The sequence below is a fragment of the Lytechinus variegatus genome, chromosome 17 (genome assembly GCF_018143015.1).
Source record: "Lytechinus variegatus isolate NC3 chromosome 17, Lvar_3.0, whole genome shotgun sequence".
Classification (NCBI taxonomy): domain Eukaryota; kingdom Metazoa; phylum Echinodermata; class Echinoidea; order Temnopleuroida; family Toxopneustidae; genus Lytechinus; species Lytechinus variegatus.
In genome coordinates this window covers 21173297-21191265 of record NC_054756.1, presented here as the reverse complement: position 1 = coordinate 21191265, position 17969 = coordinate 21173297, and the positions used below count along the sequence as shown (strand labels likewise).

The 17969-nt window shown below is 36.9% G+C and overlaps 2 protein-coding genes across 3 annotated transcripts in view; both read left to right on the top strand.

Moving 5' to 3' along the window:
* The window catches only part of LOC121430469 (HBS1-like protein), a 32193-nt gene extending 28326 nt beyond the window's left edge, over positions 1-3867 (top strand). For both annotated transcript variants that reach the window (XM_041627736.1, XM_041627735.1), the window contains 2 exons: positions 1865-2009; positions 2339-3867. In XM_041627736.1, the coding sequence (XP_041483670.1) occupies positions 1865-2009; positions 2339-2350 (157 nt within the window). In that variant the 3' untranslated portion in view covers positions 2351-3867. The remainder of the gene's footprint in view (positions 1-1864; positions 2010-2338) is intronic.
* Positions 3868-8151: 4284 nt separating this feature from the next.
* On the top strand, positions 8152-17969 carry LOC121430992 (peptidyl-prolyl cis-trans isomerase FKBP1A-like). The gene is made up of 5 exons (XM_041628444.1): positions 8152-8321; positions 13065-13112; positions 14069-14181; positions 15013-15086; positions 16612-17969. The coding sequence occupies exons 1-5, from the start codon at positions 8285-8287 to the stop codon at positions 16664-16666; spliced, it is 327 nt and encodes a 108-aa protein (XP_041484378.1). The 5' UTR covers positions 8152-8284; the 3' UTR covers positions 16667-17969.

Genomic DNA, 17969 nt, shown 5'->3' with positions numbered 1-17969 from the left:
ATTTTTCCACATTTTAGCATTGGTACAGATCCATTTAAGCAAGTGACGATATAACTGTCAAAAAATATTTCCGCTTGAGTGAGCACCACTTACTTTTGAAAAGTTGGTGAAAAATGATTTGCGCAGAACTTTGAAATAGTTATGCGAATAAAAGTAGACCTTAATCATGAAGAACACGTGGAAATTAGCTATTAAATTGATTTGAAGATATCTTTTACCTTTTTAAACTTGTTTCCTTGCCCAAAACAGTTCGAAGAGTGCATTGCGCCCCACCCCACTCCCCCACACACCGAGTCCATCGTGACGATATTTGCTTTACACTGAGCTGTGATTTACATGAAATGGCTTAGGCTTGATTTTCATTTTGTTAATCATTGCCAAGCTTGGGAAAAGTGTGGAGAAACAAGTATTAAATGAAAAATGAAACGTAAACCAACTTTAAATGATAAAAACTTAGTAAAAATGCTGGAGATGTCTGATATAAAATTTTGTTCAGATTCAGTTATATCCTTTAGCTGGCACAAAAGGGGTTAAGGTTGTGCTTACTAAGTGTTAACATTTCAATTTGGGAGGCAAAAATTGTCATAAAAGGCTTGAATGTATGCCTTTTATTACAATTGACTAAAAGTGCAAGAGAAAATGTATGAGAAATGTGTTACAGGGTAAGTTTGATTTCGCCCTTTCCCCTTGACACAGCGTGAAAACAAGCATTTCATGCGCAAACAGATTTCTGCGAGCTTTACAAAATAGGGCAGTGCTCACTCAAGTGTAACATTCTGTCAAAACTTTTACTTTCATCGGATAGATGAGACCCAAACCCATATTTATATGTGAAAAAATTACCCACATGTTGTATATTTTTTAATTCCCAGGGCTTTTTCAAAGTGTAAACTTTTTTTTGATACGCACTGTATAAATGCAGAATATTATTATATGATATCGTACTGCAATTACCAACATTTCTCTTATGCCTCTGCCCACATTGGGTGTTTGTTGGAAGCATCTATTTTGGTTGTCTATCCATCCATACATCTGCCCCCGCTTTCAATCTTATTTATCAGATAAGTAAAGAACCCTTAGACGTATCAAATTCAAACATGGTTTAAAAAAGAGTATGCTGGAGTGACAATGCTTGGATGTCTTGCAGATAAGTGGCATCATCGACATGCATTAATTATCATCATAAATAATCATCAATATGATCATCATCATCATCATAGTCATCATCAACATCATCATCAATATCCTCACCATCATCATAATCATCATCATCATCACCATCATCAACATCATCATCATCAACATCATCATCAAGGCCACAGGTTATGCAATACTTTGAAATATCTTGTTCTCGCCATAGAATGAAGAATTGTTTGAAGGATCAACTTCAAACTTGGTTCATGAGGTCGTATTGGATTGACAATAATGTGATTAGATTTAGGGGTCATGGTTTTAAGGGAGGCATTATAGCTCATTTAGTAGAGCAAGGGGTTTTGGATTCCTGTTACCCTGGTTTACCTGGATTCAATTCCCACTCTGTGCACTGGTGCCCTTTGTTAAGCCATTTATCCTCATTACCAGGAGAGAGGACCTTAATGATAATATAGACAGTTCTTGAATACCGCATATCACATTATGAATTACGTCTCTAAAGGATGTGGATATTATTACCTCGGCTGTACACCTTAAGCCTTCGGTCCTGTAGATGCTTGCTTACAAACATCCATACAAGTACTTCGTTAGCAATCAGGTAAATAACAATCACCCCCACCAAAGTGGAATACATGTAGGTCATGATAGTCTTTATTACCTGAACATATCTATTTTCTTGTGTAAAGTAAGAAATTATTTTTTGTTGTAATAGATGCCTCACTAAACAGATGAATGCAATCATTGAGATCGAGACGAGTAGACCGGTTTGTCTAGAGCTTTACAAGGATTATAAGGAACTAGGAAGGTTTATGCTGAGGTATGGAGGCTCTACCATTGCAGCAGGTGTCGTCACAGAGGTATGCATGTAATGATAAGAATAATAATAGATGATAATTGAAGATCAAAGGTGAAGTCGCCACCTTCTACTTTTCTTGCTTGACCAATAACTCCAATTTCCTTGTTACAAGCGGGCGTATTATGTGCTCGCCTTAGCGACATTCTTGTTATTATATGATAAATGCTGTCAACCCAAATCATGAGGTTTTCAATGTTCAAGTGATTCTTGCATCCGGTGATACCACATCATCATTCCAGTATTCACATGAATGTTTTGTTTATGCCATCATAACATCAAACTATCTGTGATATTGTTATATAACCTTCTCTGATATTTGCTTTCTTGCAGTTTAAGAATTGATGTTCTCTTGGAAAAGCAGCTGACTTGCCAACCTAGTCAACAGTCTCAATCAAATTGAGTTTACCTGTGATCTAGGACAATCGATAAATAACCTGCAATGTACTGGTTTATTGTAACAGCTGTATGGATGAACGTTGTTTTTCCTGATGACCTAATTAAGGACAAAGTATTCCATTCACCAGCTAGTCATAATTGAACTGCAATACTTGCAATCTGGGGTCATGGATTTGCATATATTGCCAATTGCTATGTCATATAATCAGGCAAGCTTTCAGCCTGCCACGAACAAATCATGTTTGAATGGTGTGCATTTGGTTTGAATATGGGTAAATAAATACTTTAATGCATATAAGGGAGCAGAGTTATTTACGAAGTGGAGGTACATATTTCATTTGAATCTTTGAGAAGATTTGGTCCTTTGTACAACATTGTCATCAGTAAGGTTGGCTGATTGAACTTCTGGGGTAACTGTAGCAATAATATACACTGATAATAATGAAAGCATCTTGATATATTTGTTTGCTGGAGAGCTTCTTGCATGAGACATGCTATGCATTTTCTAAAAATGCATGTATTTTTCAGATGGTCTTTGTAAAGTTTTAAAACCCTCACTTAATTCTATCTCCTGTATCTTCTGTTGTACTCTTACAACAATTTAGCCAAAGTATGTGTACCTACATTGTGCACATTGATTTAAGAATACTACTTGTTATTGCATTAAATGAATGTTTGTGTATTCTTGGCATTGTTTCATAAAAATGAAAGCAATCTACTATTTTGTCTTTTATTGCTGCTCTTTCTGGAATTGACCCCCTCGATCGGTTCTGATTATGTATGAGCATCTCTATCTATCCGTTTTGTGGGTCATTTTATCCCACATCCGGTTTGATATATTGGTATGGAGGGCATAAATCAATATTTCAGCACAGATGGTAAGGGATGGGGAAAGAAGCAGGGCACGGATACGAGATGGGCATTTAGGCCAACCGATCAGATACCCAAGGCCGTTGCCGGGGTGGTAAGCCCTGTGTATCCAGTGACAAACAAAATTATTTTATTTTACCTATCCTCATAACAATTCTCATTTGATTTTCAGCTATTGAAAGAAACTTATAGATTTGAAAGTGTTTCCATTGTGAACTTCCTTTCCAGTTTCCTGACATTTCCATTTTAGTTTCCTTGTATTTTTTCATACATTTTACTTCCTTAACTTTATTCATTTGCAATTTCAATAGAAATGAAGAGTTTGATAAATATTCCTTAATCGATAACTGTTTATGGTTGTCATGGCATGCATATTGACCAAATTATGAAAAGAAAATATATTAGGTTTATACTCAAACAAGTTTTGCTTTGCATTGCAAAAAACAACAACAAAGCACACATTTATCTATTTTTGATTAGCTATTCTAATCGTAATTTGTTATTTTTTAACAGTGTTTCAAGATAATATGATCCATCTGATAAGATTCATATTTGTTCTGTGGATCATAGTTATCTTCATATCTTCTTTACATCACATTTCTCTTTTATGTGCAATTTTTTCTCATGTTATAGAATCAGATATATATAATTTATATTGACATGTGTCTGATTGTTTATTCTCTTTTCTATATCACCTTCAGAATGATGATTTTCTTCTTTGAATAGCTTGTTTTATTAATCTGTTCATAATATGACTCATGGCCTTCAAAATACTGAGTGTATGACAAGCCAGTAGGTCTTCTGCTTTTAATTGCATTTGCTGAAGTTATGATTATCGGTAGACAGAAACAACTGTCTTTTCTGTGGATTCATTAAAAAAATTGTACCTTTTATGTGCCACTACTAGGTAGTGTAGCCAATGTAGTTGATAGAACAATCAATGCTACAGAGACTGAAGCTTTGGGCCTAGATAATCAGATGTTATTAAAGTTAACATCCTTTAAAATATTTAAAGAAAACATTGGTACCCATTTAAGCACTCTATATACTAGTTGCTTGCAAAGCTATCAATAATGTTAGGAACAGTTTTATGAAACAGACCCCTAGTCTATGTAACACAATGCTTAGAAAATGCCTGTGCCCTTGATCTGTATACTAGATGGTGTACATAATGATCAATGCAAGCAATTGTCAAAACCATCCTGATAAATAAGTGGTAGGCTTTGTGTAATTTGGGCCCTGGTTGGATTTAAAATAACTTATTGAAAAGTGAAACAAAGATATTGATATAGTTTCCAGGTACTCTCTTGTAGTATTTCATTTGCCTTCACAAACATGCCCTGTATTTGTATGGTTATGTTGTAGCTAAGATCACTCTTTGAAAAGATTTTTGTTTTCTTAAATCCAATTTATAATCATTGATTTGAACAAAATATCAATATTTCTTTTGTCAGTATATTAAAGGTAAATGCTAGTTTTGGTAACGATAAAATCAAAATGAGTTCATACAGAATCCAATGAAATGACCACCAAAGTGTCTGTTTGTATAAAGAAAACGCATGTGCCAAAGGATTCTGGAAGAAATTGTGTAATTGCTGAGAAATCAGCAAATAAGCACAGGATTCGGGTAGAGCGTCGGGCCCGACGCTCTAAGCAATAATTATACATTGTCCCACGTGCGCTTATCTGTGTTGGTGATCTTCAGGGTGAATATTTTTCAGCGTAGATTTCAAGATTTCGCAAAGTTCAGTTTATGTAACTGTACCAGATCTAGATCCTCGATGATATACTGACAATTAAGCCTTGTTTTACAGACTTTCTCATGAAATCAGTGTTTACTGCAACTACTGGAATTTCTCTTTAAGGCAAAAGAGGAAGGGAGTTGATCTTGTAGTCCATGTGCGTCTACTTGTATTTCCTTGGGGAAAGAAGGAGAAAATTCTATCTGATATGACTTAATTATTATAGCAACAACAACAAAATAAGGGGGTAGAGATCATTGTTTGAAAGACTTTGTTGTATTTAACTTTGAGACAACATTGAATGCATTGATGTGTTGGTCCATTGTTATATATCACGACGACATGATCATTGTAAATCTACTGTAAAGCATAAAATGCCTAGATATATTATTATTTATAAAAGTTTACTTGTGTCAATCTAAAAGTAAGGCATTGAAACTATTTATCTTGTGTGTTTTTTTGAAACAAACCAGGAAGGCATCAGCGTATAGTGATATGTGCTGTGATTGGTTTGATGTCCATCCTTTGACATGCAGTCCTAATACAGTGCATTATTATTCATACAGACAATTTTAGAGCCCAAATTCAAGTGTTATTTTGTTGATGCACTCGACCCACTTAAAAAGTTTGTTGAACTCGCCTAATATTTTTTTCCGAGGTGACACAATATTGAAAATATTGGACGACTAGAAGGGGAATCCCCGAAGTTTGTATGCATACAGCAGAGTCAGAGTCTCAGGGCGGGAGGGTAAGTTAAAAATTATTTGCGAAAATTCTCTGTATGAATAATAATCATAATACTGGATGTCCCATTTTTCGGTCAATACGAGGAAATATAGGACTCGCTTTGCAAAATATTTCCTTGTATTAACCTCAAGGCCATCCAATATTATATAACTATTGTGCACTATAATTTAGATCTGGTAATGACTAGAACCATACAAAAGTGTGTAGGATCATGCTTCAAAAGCAAACTAAGCATTGTAACCCAATGTTACCATTGTCCTTAGCTCTGCTTGTAATGTAAGCAGAATTGAAGAAAATGTATGAAGAAAGAGAGATGTACACCATAGCTCACTTTCGGATTTTATACTGTGTATATTTCACATACTAAATCATCCTTCGTGCGGTTCTGTTCAACCTCAGCCTCTGGCATTGGTAAATCTGGCCTCATTTTTGTGTGCACATAATCCGATATAGTGCATTCTAGAATAAGTTCTACTTTTATGCTATTCAACCTTAAATGAGTCCAAGTTACTTTTGACTTACCCGTCACTTTATTGTACATTACTCTAAAGTCACAATTATTGTTCTCACATCTAGATCATTTTGAAAATTCCAGTATAGCTCCCCTTATTCGAAGGTTGACTTTATTTCTGAATGGTCTTGTCTATTTTATTTATTTCTAATTGAAAGAAAAAAAATGTATGTTGTTGGCAACAATAAGAATGTGTATTTGATCCCAAAGCTGTGTGTAGATTTTCATCAATTGATTTTTGGATATGAAATGAGTCTCATGAGGGCTGCCTTATCAATTCCTCATTTCTTAATTACCAAATTGTTGAAATATGGTTGGGGCTAGCATTTTTATATGAACCTAATTTACTCATGATTTATTTATTTATTTTTATTTTTTTTTATTTTGTATTCATTTATTTATATATTTATTTATTTATTTGTTTGTTTATATATTTATTTAGTTATTTAATTATTTTTTTGGGGGGAGGGGGGATGCATAAATGATTGTATCATCGAAACCACTGACTGGCTTGCTAACAGAATCTTGGAAATATATTTGGAGAACCTGAATAAGCTGTCCATGTTTTTAATTGAAGAGAAATCTAGTGATCATGGGTGACATGCACAATGATCTTACTTTACATGTATGAGACCTATGCAGCAAATGAAAATTGTAATGACTTGATTTATGTATGTCTGTGGGTCATGATGAAATATTCAGATACTGCGTCTCCTGACAGGCCCATGGACCATGTTTTAAATCTGCATATTCTCATGTGGATCGGGTATTACGATGCTCTAAATAATGTACCTATTGCATGCATATTCATCACTCATTACAAGCCAAAGTTTGTTTTTGAAATATTGAATAAAGTGAACATGCTATCAGATAATATATAACACAGTTATGCCTTGCCAGATTTATTGCTGTTATGCTTCAATATCCAGGGGCGTGGAACGGTTTCGAAAGTGGGAGGGGGGGGGGGGCTGACCATGCAAAAAATCACAATTAGATGGTAATTTTTATGTTTCTGTACACTTTTATTGGCAAGGGGGGGGGGCTGAGGACCACCCAGCCCCCTCCCCTCGTTTCTGTGGCCCCTGCTCTCTGTGGATGTTGTCTTCCATCAATGAGACGTAAGGACTATGATCAAGAGTGAAGTCATAGAATATGGATTTTTGGCTTAAGAGGTAGATGGAAAAGAGAGATGAAATAGAAGATGAAGTAGAAGAATAATAAGAAAAAAAAAGGTAATCTGAGTGAATGGATAGAAGAGGATGGGGAGAAAAGGAATAATAGTGAAGAGGGAGAAAGAAAGAATGAATAGAGCAAGGGGAAGAAAGGAGTGCACGAGGAAGAACTGAAAGTATATTTATATTCATTTATGAAGAATTAAAACAGGAATGGGGGTATATGGAGAACAGAGATAAAATAGAAGATGAAGTAGAAGAATGATAAGAAAAAAGTAATAATTACTGAATAGAAGAGGATGGAGGAAACAGGAGTGGGAGGAGAAGAGGAAGAAAAATGAAAAGAGTGAATAAGAAGAAAAAAGGGACTCAAATGAGCTTAAAGACAATAAAAGAAAAGCAAGAAAAATGAGGTAGAGGAGCTGAAGAAAGGAAACGAGCAGGGAGGAAATTGAGGGAAAAGGGAGATTTTGTGTGGATAAGAGATGAATATTAAGAGAGGGGGGGGGGGGAGTAATTTATATTTAAGAGCATGCATGCACCCTCTATTATAAGGTTCAAAAAAGGAAAATAGACAATAGCAATAAACGTACACACGCTGACCACATGCGCTGGACGTAAACAAATCAATATGTCATGGGTGATGTCGAACTTTAGTCATTATTGTCAAAAAATCTCTTGAAGTTATAGTGCGACCATCGAACGTAGAGGGCGTCAACTCTCGCTCAATTGTTGATCTTTTTGGCAGAAACTGAATTTGCGTGTTTTGGAGCACTTTTTTGTGGAGAACTTCGTAGTTTTAAAGACTTAAATTCACTTTCTACGTGGTGGAGAAACAATGGGTGTTGAGGTTGAAACAATAAAACAAGGAGATGGTAAGCTGAGGACAGATCTAGTATATTAAGACATTTCTTCTAACGTTTAACTTTTATCTACTCTAGTATTGTATTGTCCCACATGTATTGTTTTGTGTGATGTATTCGGGTAAATCAGGTGATGATTGTTCGTGTGGCGCTAATACAGTTTTGCACCGGCCGACTTCGAGCTAATTTTCTCGCCAGAAATAGTTAAAAATGTAATAGCAAGTCTACATGTAGATCTAGTCACATTTCAAGGTCAATAAACAGTGAATTATGCCCATCCCTTTTCCAAATATCGTGATCAGGAACGGCTGTAATAATATTTTTCGACTCCGATCTTGTCGTACACGTCAACGCCAACGGTCTTAACTTAAATGCCTTGGGCGAAGTCCATGCAGGCTCCACTCCACTTCACTACCGCTACACTACACTCCACCTACTCGAACTTCGGGACCGTGAACTTGTTCGGATACTCCTAGCAGTATGTGTGTGTGAGGGTATGTGTGCGGGGGTGTGTGTGTGTGTAAGGGTGTAAGGGTGTGTGGGCAGGGGGTGTTTGTGCGTGAATCGGTTTTGAGTGTGATGGGGGTGGGATGTGAGTGTGCGAGAAGGTCCGAAGATTATCAATAGTAAATCTTCTCTCATAAATCCCATATCTTAATAAACTTACAGGTTTCTTTACAGAGTTTTCTTTGTGATAAATGGTGAATAATTTGATTTTAGGCTGTACTTTTTTTTCTCTTCAATTAACATATGTATTATGTATATATAAAAATGTAAGAGAAAAGAATGTACATCAGACATTTACAACAAATTGAATTGATTTAGAATTTATTTATGACATTGTTTAAATTCATTTTTGTTAAGAATTGTCAAATGTAACCATAATATTTGTAAGTTCAATTCAAACTTTGTAATGAATGTTATATTTTACTATGTTCAATTTTGTTTTATGAGAGAAGAGAATAAAAGATTACTAAAAAAAAAAGTAGAGGAGCATGGCCAATATGGGAGACTCTCCATTAGGGGAGACAATCTCCCACATTGGAGACTTGCTTTGCAAAAGGACAAAAGAAACAACACCAACTAAAGCATGAATTTTTTCCACCCAAAATTTTGTCTCACTGAGGTCAGAAGCCCATTTGTTTTGTGTGTGATTGACAACAAAAATCCTTATCAAAACAAAAGTAGACGGTGAAAAGGGGTAATTTTTCATGAGGAATCTGCTTATCACATTTTTATTTGCCTCCAAGGTAATCCTTTTGCAGCAAATGTAAACAAAGGAAATTGGTCTCCAAAACTGGAGACTGTCTCTGGGTGCGTTTATTCGACACTTTTTTACCCTAGAATCATGATTAGAATCATGATTCAAATCACGATTCTGCAGAATCACGATTGCGTTTAGTCGAAATTGAATATAATCATGATTAGAATCACAAACATGAAACACGAAAAAAGGGGCGTTTGGAAAGACGTTTCTGTAGAATCACGAACGAAAAAGGTCGTATAAACGATATCGTGATTTGAATCATGATTCTATGACGTCATTGTGTCGTGCTTCTTCCGGGTTCGACTCAAAGGCGCGCGCTGTGTTTCGTGCAGGTTAATTTTCGTGTAGCAGTATTGCCAGCATTTAGGAATTATCATTCTGTGTATTGTACCCCGGGGTTGTACTGTAGCGTCATTTGTATATTTCATTGTTTTCATCCATCATTTCTTCAAGTTCCAAAGGCACAAATTGGACTGACGATGAACTCAGGGCTCTGCTTGTGCTTTGGGCTCAGCCTGAAGCACAAGCATTCCTTACCGGGATTCACAGAAAAAAGACGATCCCTTTCAGCGGCGCTTGCGAGGGAGGGATTTCAACGGAGATGTGGCACCGCCTGTCGAGACAAAATTAACAGAATTCGTGCCCGGTACAGGACCATCATAGACAAGAAAAATCGATCGGGAGGTGGGAGGGAGGATGATGACCCCTTCTGGTTCCCGATCAAAAACAATACGAGGTACAATACACGGAATTCTGGAAGTAAAAGATTTATTTTTCGGAAGCCGAGTAAGCGTTGCACCTGCACAAACGATCGCGCGTTAGCTCCGGCGGCAGCAAAAATCTAGCAGCCGACGTGAAGTTAGAAACACGTGCGAAAATGTTGACCTATACTTCCTGGGTCAAACTGCGCACTGTGATGCGCACTGGATCGGCCCGAATTCAGGGAGAAACAGCGTTAGAAAGATGGTCGTATAAACGCTGATTCTGTCGGATCGTGATTCATGCTGCTGTTTTGAATCATGATTCAAATGGTGATTCAAATCATGATTCTGGGTCGAGGTCGCATAAACGCAGCCTCTGAAATTGGATACCCAAATTCTTCACAAAAGTCTCTGATATTGGAGATAATCTCCCACATTGGAGACAGTCTCCAATATTGGCCGTGCGCCTCTACTGCCTAGAGGCAAAGGTGGGTTAACAAAAATTATCGAAAAAAATATATAGGAGAAAGAAAAATAGCTTAATTTCTTACTCTACACCCGTATTTCACTCCGTGTCCATCCTCCTGTTATCCTCAAAATTGTATAGTTCTGAAAATTTGGAAATAGTTCATGGAAATCTGTCAGTTCAAGAAATTACATGAGTTTGTGTTCAAGACAATTTTGAATCTTGATGTTGGTGAAATGAATATGGTACTGTACCCTGGTCAGAAACAGACCATATACCAATGTATGTACATGTAGATGTACATGTCATGAGTAAGGTAGTGGGTGGAATGGATGGCTGTAAGGGGAGGTTATGGAGGCCATCATAATGTGTCTGATTTTGGAAACTGCCAGAAAGCAGGTCATGGAAAGCAGCAATTTAGTCATGGAAAAGTCACGGAATTCTGTTTTCAAATTTCTGTGGGAACCCTGTTACCACTACCTTCTTGATTTTCTCCCTCCATTGCATTCGGAGATCAGCCCTATAGGCTAAGAGTGAAGCCCTAAAAGTCCTAAGGCAGTCCGAACACCAAGTTCAGGATGGGGCTGTGTCTTATTTATACAGAGAGGCGCACTGCCAATATCTCGATTATCTCCCAAGTGGGAGATTATCTCCAATCAGAGACTTATGTAGTCCTTACTAAGGCTGCGTTTATGCGACCTCAACCCAGAATCATGATTTGAATCACGATTTGAATCATGATTCAAAACAGCAGCATGAATCACGATCCGACAGAATCAGCGTTTATACGACCATCTTTCTAACGCTGTTTCTCCCTGAATTCGGGCCGATCCAGTGCGCATCACAGTGCGCAGTTTGACCCAGGAAGTATAGGTCAACATTTTCGCACGTGTTTCTAACTTCACGTCGGCTGCTAGATTTTTGCTGCCGCCGGAGCTAACGAGCAAACGTTTGTGCAAGTGCAATGCTTACTCGGCTTCCGAAAAATAAATCTTTTACTTCCAGAATTCCGTGTATTGTACCTCATATTGTTTTTGATCGGGAACCAGAAGGGGTCATTATCCTCCCTCCCACCTCCCGATCGATTTTTCTTGTCTATGATGGTCCTGTACTGGGCACGAATTCTGTTAATTTTGTCTCGACAGGCGGTGCCACATCTCCGTTGAAGTCCCTCCCTCGCAAGCGCCGCTGAAAGGGATCGTCTTATTTCTGTGAATCCCGGTAAGGGATGCTTGTGCTTCAGGCTGAGCCCAAAGCACAAGCAGAGCCCTGAGTTAATTCATCGTCAATCAGTCCAATTTGTGCCTTTGGAACTTGAAGAAATGATTGATGAAAACAATGAAATATACAAATGACGCTACAGTACAACCCCGGGGGTACAGTACACAGAATAATAATTCCTAAATGGTGGCAATACTGCTACACGAAAATTAACCTGCACGAAACACAGCGCGCGCCTTTGAGTCGAAGCCGGAAGAAGCACGACACAATGACGTCATAGAATCATGATTCAAATCACGATATCGTTTATATGACCTTTTTCGTTCGTGATTCTACAGAAACGTCTTTCCAAACGCCCCTTTTTTCGTGTTTCATGTTTGTGATTCTAATCATGATTATATTCAATTTCGACTAAACGCAATCGTGATTCTGCAGAATCGTGATTTGAATCATGATTCTAATCATGATTCTAGGGTAAAAAAGTGTCGAATAAACGCACCCTAGGTACCATATCCAATTTGAGAGATAGCCTCCAGTTAATGATACCAATTACCTCTGTTTACATTTGCTGCAGAACGATTACTTATATGTTGATGGCAAATAAAAATGTGATAAGCAGATTCCTCGTGAAAAATCACCCCTTTTCACCACCTACTTTAAAAATTCACTGTCTACCGGTACTTTTGTTTTCATGAGGATTTTGTAGTCATCATCACACAAAACAAATGGGCTTCTGACCTCATTGAGACAACATTTTGGGAAGGAAAAATGACACTCTTTTTGGTGTTGTTTCTTTTGTCCTTTTCCAAAGCAGGCGTGCCTCTACTGTTATAATGGTATTTAATCTAGAGTAAAGTGCCCAAATATCCAACGGTTCCAAATATCGGATGAAAATGACATCAACTCCCTCCCCACCAGCAACCATATTGTCCCGCACTGGCGGGGGACTTGCACGCTTCCTGGATCCGCTCCTGCTATTGGTACAAGATGAAAATATATTTCAAAATCATCACAGAGCTAATACAGAGCATGTTTAGTACTATTCTTTTACATCATGACTATACTTAATCAGAACCTTCCTTTTTCTCATTTCTTTATAGGAGTGAATCGACCAAAGAAAGGACAAACATGTGTTATACATTATGTAGGTGAGTATTTCTTAGTATGAACTCGTAGAACAGGGCTCGACATTAGCAGTGGCCTGGGGCAACCAAAAATGAGAGTCGGGCCACCAAATTCTGTGAAAACCCACACTTGGTTGCCCGATTGGGCTCCCAAAGTTTTGATATATTATTATATTTTCTATTGTCTTAGGGCCACTAAATTTGCTTTGCGGGCCACCAAAAAAATGAAATTGATGATATTAGTGGACTGATCGGACTACCAAGAAAAGAAGTAAGAGTGGAGCCTTGCCTAAAGAATGTATTTGACTGTTAAAAAACTTCTTAAAATGATGTATGTAAAAAATAATTTCCATTAAAGTTTTTGTCAAGTAGGTATGATTGAACTTTAAAAGTAAAGAGAGAGTGGCTTTCTAGGCTGTCTACATATTTGTTTTCTGGAAACTCCAAATCATAAAGGTCTCCTCAAAATTATTTAAACAAACCATATTAGCACATTGTCAGTATTTTCTTCAATTTAGACCACATACATTATTATGTCAAGCAATCCAGGCCTTGGATTGCACTTTTTTAGTGTAAGGCCATTTTTATTACTCTTTTTTTTTTTATAAAAGCACACAAACAAGATTTTTTTTAAATAGGCACCAAAAACTCCATTCTTCAAGGCCAATGAGACAGGAATTGGCTGCAATGACCATGGATGGCCTTGTCTTTTGGTGCAGATATATACCTTTATTCATTTAGAGAATGTGGACATCATTTAAGCATGTGTAAATGTATGTGATTGTGTACTGTGTTAAGTGTATTATTGACCGTAGTATACATCCAGAATACACATAAAGAAACTGCCTGGGATGATGTAAGGGCATGTTGATATGTTAAAAACACAGCAGCTGATACAGTTTTCTTTATAAAAGGTGATAATGTTTTGCTAGTGATGAATGAATTTTGGTCTGAGCTTTGTCATGTTCTTTTACAAACAGGGAAACTAACGTCAAATGGCAAGATCATCGATCAGTCTATCGTGCGCCAGCCTCACAAATTCACTCTAGGAAGCGGTCAGGTTGTGAGAGGGATGGATGAAGGTATCGCTCAGGTATGACTGAATTACTTTTTGAGTGTTTCAATTCATTGTAACCCTTTTTAGCATTTTAGCAAATAAATCCTGAATATAATACTCAGAAAAATATCACTATACGCCATTGTGTGAAAATACAAAAAAAGTAATTATTTTGGCTGTTAAAAACCATACTATGATGCAGAGGGGGACAATACAGAGTGGCTTGGGGTGCGATTTTGCCCCCAAAATGCTGAAAAGAGCTGGAAAATAAAAGAAGAGCCCCCCCCAAAAAAAAATGCTTTTCACTGCAATGTTAAAGTTTATTCAATGTTGCAAATTTAGGCAGTACTCTAGGTTGTGAAATGTGGCCCCCCCCCGTGAATAAAAAACAATAATAACTGCCTACTACAATTGTACATAATATCCATTATCATCCCATATGATTGATCAACCAGTTCCTTGTAGTCTTTTATTTTGCTTATTCAACTTAATATTTGAAGCTCCGGCTTCTAGTCCGAGAGCTTTCCCCAACTGCTTTGATAATAATCTGCAAATTTAATTGAACAATCCTTATACAGTAAATTTATTCAACTTAATATTTGAAGCTCCGGCTTCTAGTCCGAGAGCTTTCCCTAACTGCGTTTATAATAATCTGCAAATTTAATTGAACAATCCTTATAAAGTAAAATTGAATTCATTGACATGGAGAATGATTTTGGATGGAGAGATTATTTTTGTTTTCATCATTATATGCAAAGAGTATGCTTTTTCATTTTGTAGCTAAAATGACTATATGCAATAACAATCTCTAGAAAGTAAATATATACATTGTTATCTAATTCATTTTTGATCTGATTTCCCTTTCAGATGAGTTTGGGAGAGAAGGCTAAATTGAAGTGCTCACCGGACTATGGCTATGGTAAAATGGGTTATCCGGGAGTATATCCTTTTACATATAAATGACTGATATTAGCAAACCATTTGATACCAAATATTAATATTATGATAACAGGTATGGTTGTTCAAGCAGGTCAAGATTTAAGATTAAGATAAAATAAAAATAAACATATGAGATCATCTGTCAAGGTCAAAGGTCAGTTTAGGTCATTAAATTCAAATTCCTGTATTAAAGTCAACCAAATTCGACAAATCTTGTATAATATAGATAAATCAAATGAAGATAATAAAAAGCAGTATGAAATTTAAGTCAGAAGTCTTTAGAGATCAGAGAACTTCAACTTTGTTGACTTATCAACATAAAAAAAGATTGAACCAAAAGGCTAAGATTTTGAATTGTTTATTACATTATTGAATTGTTAATTCTTATGAAAATATGTATGGTTATTGAGTAGAGTTGATGTTTTGAGGAGTAGAATTTCAGTTCAGTGATCACTTCAGAGATGAAAATGCAATATTTTGTATTGATTTCAAAATTAGTCTAGTATTCAATGAAACTTTAACAAGATGGTAATTGAATATGAGAATCCTATAAAATATTGAATTGAATAGCGCTACAAAACTAGGTCAAAGGTAATTAGTTTGCATGAAGCATGTAAGGAGTATCAAATTGATATTACCTTGCACAACATTCAGTGGAACCTTACTAGCATTGAATGGTTGATTTAGATTTCCTCAGGATTTAATACTTCCATGATTACTTACAAGGGCTCCCCTGCATAGACAAAATACAAATAAAAAGTGAAATTGAAGTCAGAGCGTTACTGCAGGTCTACAAGCCGTAATTGCAGATCTATAAGCCGGGATGAAACTGAAACAATGCTTTAACAGCATTTAGAATAGAAATTAATGTATCACAGCTGTATTCGGTCACACTTTTACTGTACATAAGGGTTGACCAAAAAATTGTTTGCCAATTTATTTCCATGAGGTCAGACTGATACTTGAACCAGGTGGATTCCAATATAGTGCGCCACCTATTGGTCGTAGCGGACAGGCCGAAATTTATTATAATGTCGACCAGGATCTAGGAGTGAGAGAGAAATTTTCTGCAGATTTCTTTGCGAAATTTGGACCGTTTTGGGTGAATTCTTCTTCCACGTTTGCTATGGGTTTCATTCGTGAAGTATCAGAATGCTAGCACTGTGTTCTGCGATGTCGACCCCGAAGTTTGAAATTGGGTTGTCTGCTGTAACCGATAGGTGTCGCACAGTGCTTTGAATCCACAATGTGTAATACATTATTTATCCGTCCGAGCCTGACCCCACGCACTCTTTGGGTTTCGCTTTCCATTCCTTTTATGCTTAGGCTAGACTCTACTAGCTTTGCCTTTTATAGTCAAGTATTTATGTACTGGTATGTTGAAGATTTTTTCTTGTAATTGTGTCACTCTTGCTTGCAAAATTCTTATACGTAACAATTTGTATTTTTGTTATTTTGATGGCCTTGAATGTGACATAAATGAAGCGATAATAAAATGAAAAAAAAAATTCCTTGACATCTTAGCACTATACCAGGTAATGCAGAGCTGACCTTTGAAGTTGAGCTGTTGAAAATAGAGTGATTTCTCTGTGGAATGGAATACAATATTTATGACTCTGATATCATCCTATCTCAATATTTGCCATCCAGCAGAAGTACAAGTCAGGGAAAGTTCTTCTTTTTTTCATCAATACTATGTACAGTGTAGCACCTGAATATTCATATATGCAACTGCAAGTATAATGACTGACCGATGAAATGCAGCGAAGTGACATAGTCTTGCGTCATGTGGAAAAGGGCCAAGTTTGGAAAGGAGATAAAAGCGCCAGAACTACCCCCGGAAATTCTTGAATACAATGTAGTGTAGAAAAATAAGGTGGCTTCAAAGAGACATCCGAAAAGCAAAATGCCGACTTGTTGAAAGTCTAGATATTTCCCACATGGATGTAGAAAGAATGGCATTCATGAAGTTTTCAGTCATATTCCAAGATTTTGAATAGGTTTGTTTTCATGTGGATGAAGGTGGTTCTCTGCCTTCTTCCTATCTATTAACTCCAAACCACACATCACTCACACCAGCAAGATCCATGTTAGCTATCTTTCACTAAATAGTCCACCAAAGGCTTACTTTAAAGGGGCACCTTTACAACCTGTGAGGCCTCTCTGAAATGATTTGTCTAGTTTTCTAGGTCACATGAAAAGTTGCAATGCCCTCATATTATGGTTTGAGTGGTTTGTGGAGTTGGAGGAGGAATTGAGAAGGGGGGGGGGTCAGATTGGATGTCCAAAAAGCTTGATTATTATATGGAACTGCCCAGAGATGCCAAGTTCAAAGACCAGCTATGCGTGAGATTTTCTATGAATCTGAGTGAGATCACAGACATTGTGTACAATGTATATGGGGATAGGCTGTGATAGTTGCGTGAGACAGAGATTTGAGGGGATGAACAAGAGACCAAAATGCTTGAGTCTCACGCATAATGCGTGAGACTTGGTAGCTCTGACTGCCCTAAAAGTACACATCAGTGAGTTACGTGCATTTCGCTTTCTGGGTGAATCGTTTTGTGCTGCCTATAATCAGTTACACCCATTCAATGTTGTATCGTCCTGTCAGTGCAGGAAAGCCCTTAGCACTACACTTTTGTGCATTGCATGCACGCAGAAATGCTCTTATCATCGTACATTAGGGCATTGCATAAGGGCGTTTCTGCACCAACGCGACAATATAAAATTGACATTAATGGAACCCCTAGTGATACTTTCTAATGGAGAATTATTTTCATAAGGTTACATTTCACTTACCAGTATTGCTAATCAGTGATATTCATTTACCTTGTAGTTCCATTCCCTGAAGTCCTCCACCAGGAAGGGTATAGAGGAATACA